The 17,923-nt window shown below is 43.0% G+C and overlaps 1 protein-coding gene and 1 pseudogene across 2 annotated transcripts; both read left to right on the top strand.

The window, feature by feature from the left end:
• The first annotated feature begins 2,132 nt into the window (after positions 1-2,132).
• On the top strand, positions 2,133-4,860 carry LOC149828238 (glycerol-3-phosphate acyltransferase 5-like). Its single transcript, XM_090016792.1, has 2 exons — positions 2,133-2,800; positions 3,840-4,860. The coding sequence occupies exons 1-2, from the start codon at positions 2,234-2,236 to the stop codon at positions 4,749-4,751; spliced, it is 1,479 nt and encodes a 492-aa protein (XP_089872918.1). The 5' UTR covers positions 2,133-2,233; the 3' UTR covers positions 4,752-4,860.
• Positions 4,861-7,746: 2,886 nt separating this feature from the next.
• Positions 7,747-9,919, top strand: LOC149828239 (E3 ubiquitin-protein ligase RDUF2 pseudogene; annotated as a pseudogene). Its single transcript, XR_016434259.1, has one exon. The product of XR_016434259.1 is annotated as an E3 ubiquitin-protein ligase RDUF2 pseudogene (transcript).
• The last annotated feature ends 8,004 nt before the right edge of the window (positions 9,920-17,923 follow it).

The raw sequence follows: 17,923 nt of genomic DNA on the forward strand, positions 1-17,923 counted from the left end.
AAAGTCCGTTTCATTGCATTCTTGTGAAACATGGTTTTGATAAATTAACTTGTGGATCTTCAACCATGTTTCGGTGTTGGTTATGATTGCAGCCTCTTGTCTTCCGTGGGACGATTTTTGCCATAAATATAAATGGAAGAAGTTAGATCCGCTATGGACCACTTTTATTTTCTTGTCTTTGGCCTAAACATGATTCAACAGCGGCACTTTTGTCCTGAAATAATTCTACCTCCATCTGACATACGATTGATCGACCTTACGTTCAATCCTAGCCATCCAACCGATGGTTAAGATTAGTTTACATTCAGATATGTGGACCATAGTCACCTGTATCGTTCGAGGTAAATTTTTGAAGAGGGTTTTCTTAGAGATATTTTCAAAAAGTGATTTTTCTTGAAAAAATCTCAGAAGCTATGAATAATAAAAACTATAAGAATTGGTAGGTGTTAAAAGTATTTTCTTTTTACAAAAATACAAAGAAACAATTAGAACAGGTTTTAAAATATAAAAAAAGGATACCTAAAATATACAAAAAAGATGATTTTTGAAATTCTTGTGAAAATGTCACGATATTATAGGTTCTGGCGATATTTTGAAAATATCGGTAAAATATCAGTTGGCCTTGAAAAACTGATAATATCATGATATTTTCAAAATAATGATGATATCAGTGACTATGATATGGACTAATCCAGGCCGGCCAAACGCATCATTTGGATGGCTAAAAATAACATAGATTCTTTGATGTCATATGCTAGATGATCGGATCCTTTGGCATTTGCACATCATTAAGTATACACATATGGGTGCTCCAACTGTGGTACTGAACTACTATAACTTATGGTGGTATATTTTTGGTTTACATATAGCTCTCATCTTCAAAGAAAAAACTAACATTTGGATTGTGGTCAATATATTTCCTTTACTATTTTTATGTGTTAAAAATGATTAGATATGATGTCGATCTTTAGTCATTTTTAAACTCTCTATCATCATGAATTCTGTGCTGTTGAGTTTTATATTTTCAAAATTAAACATTTTTATAGACATCATTAAACCTATTAACATCATAATTAAACCATACCAAACCAGTGTCGAATGAATCAATTAGACAGTTGGATGGTTAGGTTGTGAAGGCATTAGAGGGTGGGGAAAATGGAGAGAATGCCTCCTCAGGCTCGACTCGAGCTGCTCGTGACTCGGCTCACCAGCTTTATGGGCCGATCATGAACGAGCTTGTGGTCGAGCCGAACCAAGCCAAGTCGCGAGCTGTTCGGTTCATTTACCGGCCCTACCTGGAACTGTAAACCTTTTGATTGGCATGCACGCAGGCTTTAATCTAAGATCTGATGTTTTTGTGGAAGTGTCAATAGCTAGCCACATCTTAAATTTGAGACGAGGAAGGTTCCTTTTGGTTGGAAAAAATAATGAAGTTGGAGGACATGGTTGGTAAAGTTAAGTTAGGGATGGCAGTGGACCGGGGGAAAGCGGGGCCCCGCCCCGCCTCGCCCCGTTTGGACCGGGGATGAAGGGTATGAAACGGGGATGGAGGCGGGGGTGGAGGATAAAATCCATCCCCGCCGCGGAGGCGGGGCGGGGGTGGACGTGCACTTTTCCCCGCCCCGCCCCGTCCCCGCCTAATCCCCGCCCCGACCACTTTTCCCCGCAATATCCCCGCCCCGCCCCGCCTCATCCCCGTTTGGACCGGGGATGAAGGGTATGAAACGGGGATGGAGGCGGGGGTGGAGGATAAAATCCATCCCCGCCGCGGGGGTGGGGCGGGGGTGGAGGTGGAAACCTTTTCCCCCGCTCCGCCCCGCCCCGCCCCACTGCCATCCCTAAGTTAGGTAATCAAACAAGGCACCTCCTCTATTGTGTGTTTATCCTCATTGTTATTCCCTCATCCTTTGCTTCATGTTCACCCTTCAATTCTCCAAGATTTTTTAAACCAGACGTAGAAAATTTAAGAAATTCTTGGTGGTTGGGAATTTGTTAAGTCGCCTCGTTTTCTTCCCTTTGAGAAAGTCAAGTCCACACGCATGGCAATGTTTCACTCCCATCCTTATAACCCTACATGCCTCAGAGGCTTCTTCCAACCATCAAAACCCTAATCTCTCTCTCTCTCTCTCTCATCAACAGTTCAATACTAGCACTCTCTCTCTCCTTCCCTCATAAAAACAGTTCAACTCTCTCTCTCTCTCTCTCTCTCTCTGGAGGAAGAGAATAAGAAAAGATGGCCTCTCTATCCTCCATTGATGAGGCATCGTCGGAATCCATGGTGTCGGAGCTCGAGGGGACCCTTCTCAAGGACCTGGACACATTCTCCTACTTCATGCTGGTGGCGTTCGAGGCCTCCGGCCTGATCCGCTTCACCCTCCTGCTGCTGGCATGGCCGCTCTTCCACGCCCTCAACACGCTTGGCTACCCCAAGGCGGCGCTGAGGCTGGCGATCTTCATCTCAGTGGTGGGGCTGCCGGAGAAGGAGATCAAAATGGTTTCGCGCACGGTGCTGCCCAAGTTCTTCATGGACGACCTCGACGTCGAGGCGTGGCGCGTGTTCAGTAGGTTCAGCAGGAAGGTGGTGGTGAGCAGGTGCCCGCGGCTCATGGTGGAGTGGTTCGGCACAAAGCACCTTGGTGCGGATGCTGTAGTGGGCGCTGAGCTCGCATTCAACCGGTTCGGCTGGGCTACCGGGCTCGTGTCGTGGTCGGGAGACGGCATGGCTGCCGACCGGCCTGACCGCCCCGACGTGGGGCTCGGCCGCTTCTCATCCATCCCTTCCCTTCTCTCCACCTGCAAGGTATGCCATCCATTGAACCATCTTAATTAGCAGGCAATCAAGAAGACGTGATGGCCTCACTATGGTTCACCATGGTTCCTCCTAGGGAGGCCTTGGGTCCACTTCCACATTTTATGTTGTAATGTGGATGGTTTGGTGAGTGAGAGGGAGAGCAGTAAATGTCATATTGAACATAATTCGATTGGAATCCTTCAGCTAGTTGGGGGTTGGTGGGTTATACTCAATCCCCACCGCACATCTCACATGATTCCGCACATCTCACACTTAATCATGTGAGATGTGCGGTGGTGATGGAATATAACGTCATGACCATCATATACAATGTGACAATAATTAAGTGCGGCATCAGATATGATATCATGTCTCGTCCCTTTGGATCCTCCTAACCAATCACATTATGAATGTGGGACCCACTGTAAACTGTACCATGTGACCGGTCCTGTAACCTGAGCTGTGAGATTACTGGGTCCCGAATGTAAACGAGCTGCTGCCAACTCGGCTCGGTTTGGCTCGATCTTGACTAGTGAGCTCATGTGTTAATTTGGGCTCATGGATAAAGGTTCTTTGTCCAGTTCGATACGAGCTCCTAATTGTTCAGCTCGGCTTCTATAGGTTCATATAAGCTCTTAAAGATGGCGTTCGTATGTCGAAATACACATTTCAAACAAATAATGAGGGGTACTTTTGTAATTTTAAAAGATTTAATGACTTTTAGTCTTAAAAATATGGGACTCTAATTCGGAACAAAATTGTCAATTGGATACGTATTCAGATCCAAAATAAACTTGGTCCATTATATTCTTTATAAGTATGTTTTCGACCTATTTTTGTTGGACCCAATATTACAGTATAACTATCTGGATTCAAATAGCAAACATTGGATCTGTTTTACGATTAAGATCTGGATCGTCCATAGTACTTAATTTCAGATCTGGCCCATGTGTAGTAAACGAGCTTTTTTTTTTTAATAAGACAAAAATACCCACGAGATGGAAAATATATTGACGCTTCCATCCCTGACTCTCCGAATGTCATGCAGGAACAGCACCACGCACCCTTCACCACGGATGGACAGACCCACTCGGACCAGCTCTTCCGACCACCGCCGGTCATCTTCCATGACGGCAGACTCGTTCCAAGGCCAACACCATCCACCGCGCTTCTCATCATCCTCTGGTTCCCTCTAGGTGCAATGCTAGCCCTGATCCGCATCATCGCCGGTGTCTGCCAACCAGTGTGGCTGATCCCCTACAGCATCCCCATCTTCGGTGGCGAGCTTACTGTTCGAGGCAACCCACCGCCGCCTGCAAGCAGAAAGCCCGGCAATGGTGTACTTTTTGTGTGCACACATCGGACCCTTATGGACCCAGTTGCACTATCCGTAGCTCTACAACGCAAACTTACTGCAGTCACTTACTCCATATCGCGTCTATCCGAGATCCTTTCCCCAATCCCAACCGTTCGTTTAAGCCGAGACCGCCAAGTGGACGCTGAAAGGATAAGGCTTGAGCTTGAGAATGGAGACCTTGTCATGTGCCCAGAAGGTACCACATGCCGGGAACCATTTCTGCTGAGGTTCAGCGCACTCTTTGCCGAGCTGACCGACCGTATCATACCGGTCGGTATTAACTACCGGGTCAGTATGTTTCACGCCACTACGGCCCGTGGGTACAAGGCCATGGACCCGATTTACTTCATGATGAACCCGAGACCCGCCTACGAGGTGACCTTGCTCAACCAATTGCCGGTTGAGCTCACTTGCTCAGGGGGGAAGAGCCCACAAGAGGTGGCCAACTACTTGCAGCACTTACTGGGTTCAGCCATGGGGTATCAATGCACCGGGTTGACTCGTAGGGACAAATATCAAGTACTTGCCGGGAACGACGGGACCGTATCTAATACTTCATATTTTGACGGTATTCTGAAGATGGTAGAGGGTCTTATACAGTAGCATTGTTAGCATGTTCTCCACAGTGATTTTTTCTTCTTTTTTTTTAAATTTTTTTTTGCCCCTGTATGATACCGACTATTTTTTTTTAGGTATATATATATATATATATATATATATTATTCATTGTTGTGGTGTTTGGTTGGATTTAAAATCTCTGAGCACGTATGTTTTTGTTACTTGGTATGAAGCATAATAAATGAAATCCTATTGATTTATGATTTAATGTGAGATTCACTTTCCTCTGGATCATGTATCACATAGAATTAAAGAACTTCCAAGTTCTAAGCTAGTTTCTATTAGGAATGTGCTGAATCACTCTTGACATTCATGTCATGGAATTTTTCCATTTTCACCGGATCCAGCAGCAGGGTCACATTTTCAAACTGGATCTGGAAATTCATTGCAAGATCTGGATCTAGAACCAGATCCACTGTTCAAACGTTGGATCCAGTGTCTGGTCTAGCCTGCAAACCCATGTCTGACCTGTTTGCAATCTTGGTTCAATCTAGTAGTAGTGCGATAGACATGGGATTGTAGGAACTAACCATGCTAATAGTTGGCGTAGCTAGGATTCAAATGAGACAATGAATCTCATTTGCACAACCAATCAAACATGTGATTTGGAATCTCATGCAAATGAGAAATGGAATCCAAGTGAATCTCATGTGATTGAGAAATGGAATGTGATTTGAAATCACATTTGAAGTGAATCTCATTTGATTCCAAATCACATTTGAAGTAAATTTTATGAGGGTTGAAAATTTTGTACATTTGATCTAAAACATGCGTTGGAATAACGTGATCTAATCACTGATTTCTATTAACCCAAATATGTAATCACATCTAGAGGCAAACATGACTTTTATAACTCGAAGAAACTGCACTCGACACGAAGACTTGGTCGTGTTGGCTTAGCCTGCCATACCTATAGTTGTACTTTCATACGCATCAGCTTGCACAGAAGAGAGACGCCCATGAGAATTGAACCTTCACCGGCTAAAACCCCACCTCAGTAAGCCAACCCCCTAGGGGCGGACTTCGCGGGCTTGAAATACTTGTATCCTTTGCGGTTAGGCTTCCTTGGTGGGAAAGAGGGATCTAGGGTTTTACGCTCATGAACTCGGTAAGAGAAATGATTTTCCCAGGTTATAAAAAATAATAACATACTGATTATGATGTTTGGTACGGGTGTTGAGTAGGGGTGGCAAAACCTGACACGACCCACCAACCCGCCTCTTAGGCGGGTTCAGGTTGGGCAAAAATGAACCCGTTTAATAAACGGATCGACCCACCTAACCCATTTATTAAACAGGTCGGGTTCGTGTTAGGGTTATGCCAACCCGGCTGATCCGTTTAATAAACGGGTTAGGCGAGCGGGTCAACCCGACCCGCTAACCTGCCAACCCAACCCAACCAGTTTATTAAGCGGGTTGGCGGGTCGTGTCGGGTTACCGGCCCGTTTAATAAACAGGCCGGGTTCGTGTTTGCCACAGCCCACCTGTTTAATAAACGGGTCGGGTTCGGTTTGAGGTATGCTGACCCGCCAACCCGACCCGATTGACAGCCCTAGTGTTGAGTATTGTTAAAGACATTTCAAGAACAAAGATAAATTATGATCAGACTCCCATGACTCTTTCTATTCCTACTTAAGCCACGGCATAGCTGGTGTTGCAAGCTCAGCGAAAAAACCCCGCTGAAACACCTTTAGGCGACAAAAAACATCACCGCTAAATGTGCCAGAATTTTAACGGCAGCTTCTTTTACCGCGGTTAAAAGTCCCAACGGGACTTTTAGCAACGACAAAAATCGCCGCTAAAGGTGTCTGACCTTTAGCGGCAACTTCTTGTATTCACTAAAGCTATCTCGCAGGAGTTTATTTTTGCTGAGCGTCCATCGCACACGTCCGTTTTGGTTAGACACGAAAGTGGTCAGGCAGCTAACTTTCACTATATAAAACCTGGGTTTGGTTCCACCTGGATCCGAACCAATCTGGACCGGTTGACACTCCCAACATAAAACCTGGAGATTCCATATGACATGTTATGCCATGTGTTTAGCACTATTTTATTTTCAATTAGAATATGTATTTTATCATTGATAAATATACTTATATACTAAAAATAACTGAAAAGCTCTTACATAAAACATTTAAAAATTACGTACCTGGACCAAGACATGGTTGGAGTATAGATCCAATTCGGGTTAATCAATTTAGTCTGGACCCGGACAAAGATATGGTTGGATTTTTTTTTTAAAATTTATTTTACCTAAGAAATTCATTTCCATTTATATGCATTTGCACTTATATTTGTGCAACTGCTATAGCGTTAGAAAAAAAGGTCTAAAAAAATGTTAATATGGAAAGGCATTGCAAAAATATCATGTTAATATCACATTTATTTTTTCTCGTGCATTTATCACCCATAAAATTTAATTGAAAATATAAAGACAACTTTTTTCAAAGGAAAACAACAAAAAACAATTAAAACTGATACTTAACGTTTTAATTGACTTGAAAATAATATGACGTTATTCACATAAGGTGCTAAAAAATAATTTAGCAGATAATTTTTCACATAAGGTGTTAAGAGGTAATTAGCAGATAATTCAGGTACGTGTCTGCAAAACCTCAACAGCTATTTATAATTAGATCAAAAAAAGAAAAAAGCGAAAAGAAAAAGGCCACCAAAAACTAACCAGGGGTAGAACCGTCTTCATAAAAAGTCAAAGCCCATGAACGTCCGATTTCTGGGTCTCAACTCGTTCCCGCCGATCAGCGCGGCTCCAGCCGTTTCAGCTTCGGCGGCAGCTCGGCTGAGGTTGGGCCGTGGGACCCCAACCACTAACGGTTTACAACTCAACCAACCAGAATACGCCACGTCAGTCGAGTGGAGGAGTCGCTCACACGCTAACCGAGCCTCTCACGCGCCTTCTTCGTTGGCGCCGTTGAAGCTTCCTAGAGAGAGAGAGTGATAGAGAGAGAGAGAGAGAGAGTGTCGCGTTTCTTTATCTTCGAAAACCGATCTCTTTTTTCTCGTCCCCTCCCCCAAAGCTCCCTACCTCCCACCACCGCCCTCTCTCCTCCTCCCTTCCGTTCTCGGATTCCGGCGAGATCGTCGCCGGGAGGTGATCGTTTCCGAGATCTGTAACCCCCTTTGTCTCTCCCGTTCTCTGTCCTTCTATCCGATCCCGGCGCGATCTTCGCCGGAATCGAATCGTTTCCGAGATCTGTATCTCTTCCGTAACGGGGGGAGGGGATCGTTTCGTAGATCTGTAAGATTGTCTCTCTATCTCTCTCTTTGTGTCTGTGATTGTCTCTCTATCTCTGTCTTTGTGTCTGTGTGTATGTGTGAAGATCTCGTTACGTTTCATCTCTTGAGCTCGATCCGTTCGTGGGGGTTTGGAAAGCTAGGGCTCGTTAAATTTGGGGAATTTTCTCTCGGAGGATTTTGGTTTCTCGAGGGGGAGGGGAACCGTACTGCTAGGGGAGTCCATTTCTGGGGGAAAAAATCTATTTTTTTGGCTCCCGAGTTTGTTTCCTCTTGCTGAGAAGGGGTTGTAGATGTCTTCTATGAGCTCCTCCTACTGGTGCTACCGATGCAGCCAGTTTGTTAGGGTGTGGACGAGGGAGAGCGTCGTCTGCCCCGACTGCGATGGAGGTTTCGTGGAGGAGGTCGGCAGCCCGAGCAGGTCGGTCGAGGCTCGGCGGCGACGGGAACGGTTTCCGGCCGCCGCGATGTACCGGTCGAGCAGCCGGGACAGTTCCCCCGGGCGGTCGTCTCCACGGAGCTCCGATCAGGGTTCGGGCATGAGGCCGAGGAACAGGGGAAGCGGGGAGAGATCGTCCTTCAATCCCGTGATCGTTCTTCGCGGCCCCTCTGGAGAAGCGGAGCGCGGGGCGGTGCCCCCGGCGGAGAGGGGAAGGTTCGAGCTTTACTACGACGATGGCGTCGGCTCGGGGCTCCGGCCGCTTCCGTTGAGCATGTCGGATTTCCTGATGGGCTCCGGGTTCGATCGGCTTCTGGACCAGCTCAACCAGATCGAGTCGAACGGGGTCGGTCGCTGCGAGAACCCGCCGGCGTCGAAGAGCGCGGTCGAGGCGATGCCCACGATCAAGATCGAATCGAGCCATATCAGTAGCGATTGTCACTGCGCCGTCTGCAAGGAGCTGTTCGAGCTCGATTCCGAAGCTCGGGAGATGCCGTGCAAGCACATCTACCACTCCGATTGCATCCTTCCTTGGCTCTCCCTCCACAATTCCTGCCCCGTCTGCCGCCACGAGCTTCCTACCGATGCCCAGATGCCGGCGGCGAGGAATTCCCCCGAAACGAGCCATGCTCCGGAGGAAGAAGACGCGGTGGGGCTGACGATTTGGAGGCTCCCTGGTGGAGGATTCGCTGTGGGGAGGTTTTCCGGCAGCCAGCGGTCCGGGGAGCACAATCTTCCGGTGGTGTACACGGAAATGGACGGCGATTTCAATTCGGGGGCGGCCTCGAGGCGGGGGGTGCCTTGGGTTACTGCTCGAAGGAGCAGCACAAGGCCGAATGGTGGGTTCAGGCAAGCGATCAGGCATTTCTTTTCCTTCTTTGCCCGTCTCCGCCCGTCTTCCTCTTCTTCGAGATCGTCGAGTTCGGTGTCTGCGAGTCCGAGGAACCGGAGACGGACGCATGGTGGAGTGTTGTCAAGGTCCTCGGGGCAGCGTGGGGGGTGGGCGTTTGATAATGGCAGTGTTATTTCAAGATGGTGACTTGGGGGCATGGAGTGAGAAGCTTCCTTCATGGTGGTGGTGGTGGAAGGGTAGATGCATGCTCTTCTTTCATTTGTTGGGATCTGTAAGGAGCCATTTCTGATTTGCATAATCTTTTCTCCCTGGACTGTAAATATGCAAGCATTGTGCAGATGGATAATTGGGCAATGCAATCCAAGTTATAACAGTTGAGCAAATGTACGTGACTTCTCAAAATCAAGAAAAAGAAGCAAGCAAGAAAGATGGGTTTAATCTCTTTGACTTGAAATGGAAGGTAATTTTGGTAAAATTCATACTGATCTTTTTGTTGTGGTGACTCGATAAAGAGGTGGTCAATTAAGCAACTGTATGTATGGTTACAAGCCCTTCTCTTGTACTCTGCCCTTTGCTAATGGTATGATTAATCACTCATTATCTTTTACGGACTTTTTTTTTTTCGTTTTAAGTATCCTGATTCCTTGTCTGGTTTGTTGGATGGTTCTTGCTTCTTGGTGAGGCTCTTTTATCTCTAGGCATGATATTGGTGCTCTTTGTTTACCGATAAGATTGTGGGCTTTTGCTTTTTTCTCACCCCACAGAATCTCTCTCTTTATATATACTCACTGGAATATGAGAACCAGAAATATGAGCATTTTCAACACCTTTTTTTGCAAATCCAACATGTGGATGTGCTGGGCATGGTGAATTTGCTAGGAATCAACCATTGGATAGAGTAATGCTTGTATATTTATGAAGATTATGAGCCATTGATTTTAATGCCTTAAAAAAATCTCATTTATGCATCAAAATTGGATGATTTAAGAGCTTGATTCTTATAAAACCTAGCAATCTGTTCGATTCAAAAGAAAGAACAAAAAATCTATAAAAATTAAGGTTTATTCTTCAGTTCTCATATTCTAGTGTGACTATATGTATATACAATAAATTGGTTTTGAAATCTGTATTGTTCTTATGTTTGTGATCCCGAGTTGGTGCTTGTTGTCTGGTTTGCTATATTGGTCAAGAACATATCTTCTGTCTTGAGTATTTTGGAGGCCATGGGAGCAATGATGACAGCCATTGCATGCGAGGGCAGCACATGGGTTGGTTGAATGAATCTTAGCTGTTGTCATAATGCCAAAGCCGACCAAGTTTGTTGTCATAATAATGCCAAAGCAAACCAAGTTTGTAAAATCTTGTGCTTCAGGGCACGTTTGCGAGCGCTTAAGAAAGTGTGATTTTTTTTTAGATTTTCTGAAATAGAAGAGATTCTCAATCCTGCCACTTTCGCAAGTGTACTCCAACCCGAGAAACTATAGGCTGAGAATGAGAATGTGCACACCAGTTGAGAATGCAAGTGCTCACTTTCCCGAATAAAGCTGAGAGGAAGAGGATTCTCGCACTTTCTCAAGTTCATTTACCCGAGATGGTTGCGAACATGCCCTAGGCTTTGCTTGGGGATCTTGTTCATGGAAGGCCTTGGCAAGAGATTGAAAAAGGACCATGGCCTGGGTTCATGGTGGTGGGAGGCTTGATGGTTCAATTTCAACATGAAAGTTATGAAATCTGCTCGATTGGATCGATTCTACCATACTGTTTTCTCTGGCATTCAAACGTGAGCAGTATTAAATTGTGTGGGTACCCCATGACTTGTCGTCCAAGCCTTGCTGATTTCTTGTGTTGGTGGCAAGGTTTGAACCAGGGTCCAGTTCTGCCTAAGGTGGTATTCATTCCACTGCTCATGATGACAGCAGAAAAGCCTTATAGCTTGAGATATGCAACTGACAAGGAAGGTATACCTAAGGGTGTCATCGGGCCTGGTTTACCTGGAACAAAACCCTATAGGGTCCGAGTATGGTGATAAATAAGAAGACCCGATTAAGACTCGGGTCCAGACCCGAAGGTCTGATTAACACATGGACCTGGGTATAGTTTGTAAAATTTTATACCAGACCGGACCCGACCCGACCCGAGTTTTGATTAAGACCCACAATTTTATAATATAAAAATGATAAAAAATATGGTTTTACTGGGTATGGTTCATATAATTCTTTTCGGGTCTGGGTATGGTTTTCTTATAGTGGACTCGATTAGACCCAGGTCCAGAACTGATACCATACCCGAAAAACTGGTCCAAGTCTGGTTTCACCTGAGTTTGTGACATGTGTTAAAATTATTAAAATAATTATTTTTAAATATTGTTTTTATATTTATTTAAAAATAACGGATTCAGGTTAGTATCCTATCGATCTTCTGCCTATATTGACAACATTGGTCAAAACCATCTAAACAAAAACAACTCATTTATTCATTCATTACTAGGGATCTTAACCAGTTGAGTTTTATTTAGAATATATGAGCGAATTTAACTTTTAGAGGTGGTAGAAGATGACTAACTAGTAACTATTATTGGCCATTTACCAAGAGAGGTAGTGGCCAATCATGTAGTTGAAAAATTGCTCATCCCACTACTAGTGGACCTTACTGGACAGTAAGGGTGTCAACGGGTCTGGTTTACTCAGACCCGACCTGGACCAAACCCTATAGGGTCCGTGTATGGTAACAAATAAGAAGACCCGATTAAGACCTAGGTCCAGACCCGAAGGTCCGATTAATACATGGACCCGGGTATAGTTTATGAAATTTTATACCAGACCCGGGGCCTGACCCAAGTTCCGATTATGACCCACAAATTTTAATGTAAAAATGCTAAAAAGTATTATTTTATCAGGTATTATTATCTGGGTCTGGTTCATGTAATTCTTATCGGATCCGGGTATGATTTCTCTTATAGTAAAGCCGATTAGACCTTTGTTCGGATCAGACACCATACCCGAAAATCTAGTCGAAGTCTGGTTTCACCGGGGTCCGAACCAAACCCGACCCGTGGGAGAGGGGGACGTTAAGGTCCATCATGAGAAACTACAAAATCCCCAAACTCCGATCCATGAAGCTTATCGTCTGCAACGCTAGAGGCTTGGAGAGGAGGTGGGCCTGTAAACACATAGCGGGAGTAGTCAAGGACCACAAAAGTGAGTTGGTGAAAATTTTGTACAGTTTTAACAGGGTAAAGATGCAATATAACACCACCGAGGTGGCATCCCATGTGGTAAGCAGGGTCCTGTGCCTAGCTGAAGGCTCAGGTTCGAATCCCTCTGCAGCATGGGGCTTAAGAGTTATCTGGTAGGAGTCATCCTAACCCCAGCTTGCTTTTCAAAAAAAAAAAAAGAAGATGCATTACAGCTTACTATTGTAAATCTTACTTTTTTGTTAGAAATTTAGCAACAAAATCTTAGAAGGATCACCCCCCATATTGACACCCTCTATTAGAAGGGTGATTTTGTACAACACATTGTTAAATTTAATTCTTAAATTAAAAATTAAAATGTATTTAAAATGTTAAAAAAATTAACTCTTTTAAAAAAATATTAAAAATAAAGATTAGTGAGTTTCTACTTGGTTTAAAATCAATAGGGGGCTCCACTTGTCTAGTAGGAGCAGCTAGTGCACGTCACCTTGTGTTGGGACGTTGCAGGTTCAAAACCCAATGATATAGTTGTATGACTGGTAAGGGTATGCTTAACCCTCAGCTTGCCTTAAAAAAAAAAAGATTCTTCTAGTATAAATATGACAGAGATCTAGGGTTTAGAATTAGTTGAGATGGATTGAGAATGTTAATTTATCTTATTTCTGTTATTTTTCATTAATTCAATGACTTTTTAGTTTTTTTGTTAATTTCAAGCAATTTCTAGTTACTTCTTGGATAGGAGTAGTTGGTAGAGGTAGATTTTCTAGTAACCTTGAATTCATGTTATATAAGAGTTAAAGTACTCTCACAAAGGGGTATAGGGGTGTCAACGTGTATGGTTTACCCAGACCTGACCTGAACCAAACCCTATAGGGTCCGGGTTTGGTGATAAATAAGAAGACCTGATTAAGAACCGGGTCTGGACCTGAAGATCCGATTAACAGATGAACACAGGCATAGTGTGTGAAATTTTTTACCAGACCCGGACCCAACCCGAGTTCCAATTAAGACCCACAAATTTTCAATGTAAAAATGATAAAAAAATATTGTTTTACCGGGTATGGTCCTGGTTTGGTTCATGTAGTTCTTATCGGGTCCGAGTTTGATAAAAAAATTAACCCTCTTAAAAAATATTTGACCCAGGTTCAGATAAGATCCCATACCCAAAAATATGGTACAAGTCTGGTTCTATCAAGCCCGACCCATTGACACACCTACATAGGGGCAAGTACGAACCTATTTTGATGATGAAAATGTTTGTGTGCACATTATATGCAGCGGTGCTGCACCAACCACCTCTTGGCATTTTGATTTGGTCTCCATCTGGAGAAATGTTGAGATGGGTGGCTGCAGCGGTGCACATTAAACTAAACACAAGTCTTTCACCAGGTATGACCATGTCTCCATGCTTGCACTTTAATTGAAACCTTCACTATATCAGTTTTTATTAATGAAAAAATAAGGATCTTTGAGACCCTGTCCCTATGGCCACTAGATAATGGGAAGAATCTAACTCAAATATTTTTTTTTTATATATTTGCCCTAAACAAGTTTGGCATACTAGGGCAAGTGGTCTAGGTTCAAATCCCTTGAAGGTCACTTCTTGCACAAGCCGAAGCATGATAACTTCCTTGGGCAAGGGTTATATAAGCTTACAGAGTTTTATGATGCCAAGACAATAACCGCCAAGCAAAACCAGTCCGGGTCCGGTCCCGAGGGTGGTTTATTTTTTTAAATAAAAAAAAATATATACTCTTTTAAAGAAACTATTATTGTGTTACCAAAGAGATCATGATCATAAAATGTGTCCACTTCACGTTCTAGCTAGCCATTATGTGCCCTGCCTCCTTTTTATTACCTTTTAGGATGTGCAGTAAGAACACTTTGGACAAAAAAGTATAAAAATACAAAACGAGACATGATTGGAAGTCTTCGGGTGTTGTAGCATTAGACGTGACAAGGACATACCTTCACGTCTAATACTACAACACTCGTGGGCCTCCCTTCATTCTCTCGCTAAGAAGTATTGATTCGACTTCTTATAAAGTGATAGAATTTTGTATCAATGTTCGATATGGGATTGGATTGTAAGTTTTTGCCTCACATAACATTTGTTTGATATATGATCATTATTTGAAGGTGAATTGGGCTTCAAAAGTTTAATCATGGTCCGCAATACATCCACAGCATGCTTACTTATTGCAAAATAACATTTTGAATGTGCTTTCACAAAATCAATAGCTTGGGACCCTCAAGGGAAAAACAACTTGATTCAAACTCTAGCAAGATGACAAGAACTAGATTAAGTTATATAAGCTTGAACTTCAAAAGAATGTCCTCATTGGTGTTATATAATGTAAACATTTAGTCTATGATGTTTGCTTTTCACTTGCACCAGTATTACCCAAATGTGCATTAGTTTTGTTTACAAACTAACTATATTGACACTGACTGGTGAATTCAACTCTTTGCCTAGTTTTCAGAAGAAAGCCCAACCCAAACCGAACTTAAACTTGACCTGACTAAAACTTGACCCGACAAAAGCCCGACCCGCAAAGTTGTAGTTGGATTCATGTCAGAAATTGGTTACAGTGGCATCTCTCTCTCTCTCTCTCTCAGGCTAGCTACAAACAGTTCGGACATGGGTTGGCTACAAGTAGATCTGGACCAATCCACACTGTAGGGACAACTACCTGGATTCAAATTAGGATCGAATTATGCTAGTGCATCCCTCTAGTTTACTGAACTGGCTTTCTACTTTTTAATTTTTTTTACCAAAAAAACTTTCTAGAATTGGGAGAAGCTTGGTAATTAGGCAATGAAAAAAAAGGATTCCATCCTCTTACATATGATCATGTCAAAGGATCTATTTAGTTTACTGAACTGGCTTTCTTCCTTTTAATTTTTTACCAAAAATTTTCTAGAATTGGGAGAAGCTTGGTAATTAGGTAATGATAAAAAAGAATTCCATCCTCTTAGGGTGTTGTAGCATTAGACGTGACAAATACATACCTTCGCCTCTAATACTACAATACTCGTGGGCGCATTGATTCGATATGTAAGTTTATGCCTCACATCACATTGGTTTCATATATGACCATTATTTGAAGGTGAATTGGGCTTCAGAAGTTTAATCATGAGCAGCAATACATCAACACCATGCTTGCTGAATGTGCAGAACAAATTCAATAGCTTCGGAAAAAAACTTGATTCAAAATCAAGCAAGATCCCAAGAACTAGATTAAGTGAAATAAGTTTGAACTTCTAAGGAATGCTCACATTGGTGATATATAATATAAACATTTGTTCTAGAATTTGAACTCTAAAACTATTGATTGCGAGCCAAACACTTTGATTAGCTACAGTATGCGACATGAGATATATCCAGAATATATTCATTACTACTTAATAAACCTTTATGAGCCGAACTGAGTTGAGTACCTGTTGTCTATGTTTGGCTTGGCAACCCTATTTTACGAGTTCGAACAAGCTCTTTATAATCTAAGAACAGGCTGAACTACAAGCAGCTCATCTTGTTTTCAAATGTCGTCGATATTTGTCATCGTCGATGACATTTGGAAAATAACTTGAAGTTAACATGATATTTGAAGTGGCCGTTCTTTTCCCTTCTTTTTTATTTGAAAGTCCAGCTGGGGTTAGACAGACCCCTTCCAGTTATACAATGATACCATTTGGATTTGAACTTACAATGTCCCAACACAAGGTGACGTGTACTAGCTGTTCCTACCAGACAAGCAGAGCCCTCATTGGCCATTCTTTTACCTTTAACAATAAGATATATTAGGTAAATTTAAAAAAACTAGACCTTGATGGGTTGTGACTTATCTACCGTCCCTACACAACCTAATACAAATATTGGTAATGTTTTGAAATTTATATATGATTTCATCATGAAAATTTCAAAAGCTAAATTAATGCTGAAATGTGGTATTTTGAAAATATCACCTAGTTTGAGAATAGCATATTTTTATTAAGATATTTACGTGATTACACAGTTGTTGATCATGTTATATCCTTGTGTCTGTGTGTGTGCATGCACACCAATACTTTTCCAAGTTTTTCCATAGAAAACCAGATTTTCAAAAATATTTTCACATTTTCTATTGTAGAAATTGTCAGGAGAACACAACAATAGCCCTATCACTGTATACTCTGTTGGATGAAGACCAGTGTTGTGAGAGGCGTACGCCTCAGTACCTGAAGCGTACGCCTCAGAGGCGAGGCACACGCTCAAGGTACTGAGGCGTTGCTGTGATGCGCCCCTCATCAACCTCCGACCAGTTGTGACCACCGACCACCGGAGTTGCTGTGCTGCAGCTGCTGCTCAGTCTTCTCTGACCACCGGACGACCGGCATATCCCTCGCTTCCGTACCAGCTGGGCGGGTGGTCCTTCTCTTACTGCCTCCCCTCCCACCGCTTCACTTCCATTCCAGTTGTGAGAGGCGTACGCCTCAGAGGCGAAGCGCAGGCTCAACGCCTCGCTTCGCCTCATCGCATTTAACAACCTTGATGAAGACACTTGATAGTGCAGGGCTTGAAAACATGATGAGCTGCTCGTAGTTCAGCCTGTTCTTAGCTTATAAAGATCTTGTCAGAACTCGTAAAATAGGGTTGCCAAGCCAAACATGGACAAGTGGTACTCAACTCAGCTAGGCTCATACAGGTTTATTAAGTAGTAATGAATATATTCTAGATATATCTCATATCACATACTGTAGCTAATCAAAGTGTTTGGCTCGCAATCAATAGGTTTAGAGTTCAAATTACAGAACAAATGTTTACTTTATGCCCTTATATAACCCTTGCCTCAGGAAGTCACCACGCCTGGGCTTGTGCAAGGGGTGACGTCCATGAGATTTGAACCTAGGCCACTGGCCTAGGGCCCATCTCAGGCTATTATTGGATTTTTTCATGAGAATGATTGGAAGTTGTTACAATCTTTTGGCAGTTCTCCTAAGAGTGAAAAAAATACTAGTTAAGATTTGTTTTTCCTTCTTACCTTCTATTAAAACCATTTAGAATGCAAGAAATACAGGATTAAAACATTTTTCCTTTTTTGCTATGCAATCTGTTAGGCAAGACCACCACTGATTAAAACATTTAGAATGCAGCTATGAGCTGTGGACCCATATGGATTTAGGTTGAGTAATGGTGTGAGCTAGATTTGATGTTCAAATTTTAAAGCAAATAAGGAAATAAAACCTCCAAACCCAGCCTCGCCATGTTAAGATAAATAACAATCATAATGTAATGGTAATTATGAGCACCACATGCCCACAAGAACTTTGCTTATCTGGTATGGGTAGGGCTGCCAACGGATGCAGTTTGTATCTGGTACTTGACCCGAACCCATATTTCATAAGCTGGTTTTGTCATCTAGAACGGATCCCACCATC

Source organism: Nuphar pumila, chromosome 9 (genome assembly GCF_984573655.1).
Source record: "Nuphar pumila chromosome 9, dmNupPumi1.hap1.1, whole genome shotgun sequence".
NCBI lineage: Eukaryota > Viridiplantae > Streptophyta > Magnoliopsida > Nymphaeales > Nymphaeaceae > Nuphar > Nuphar pumila.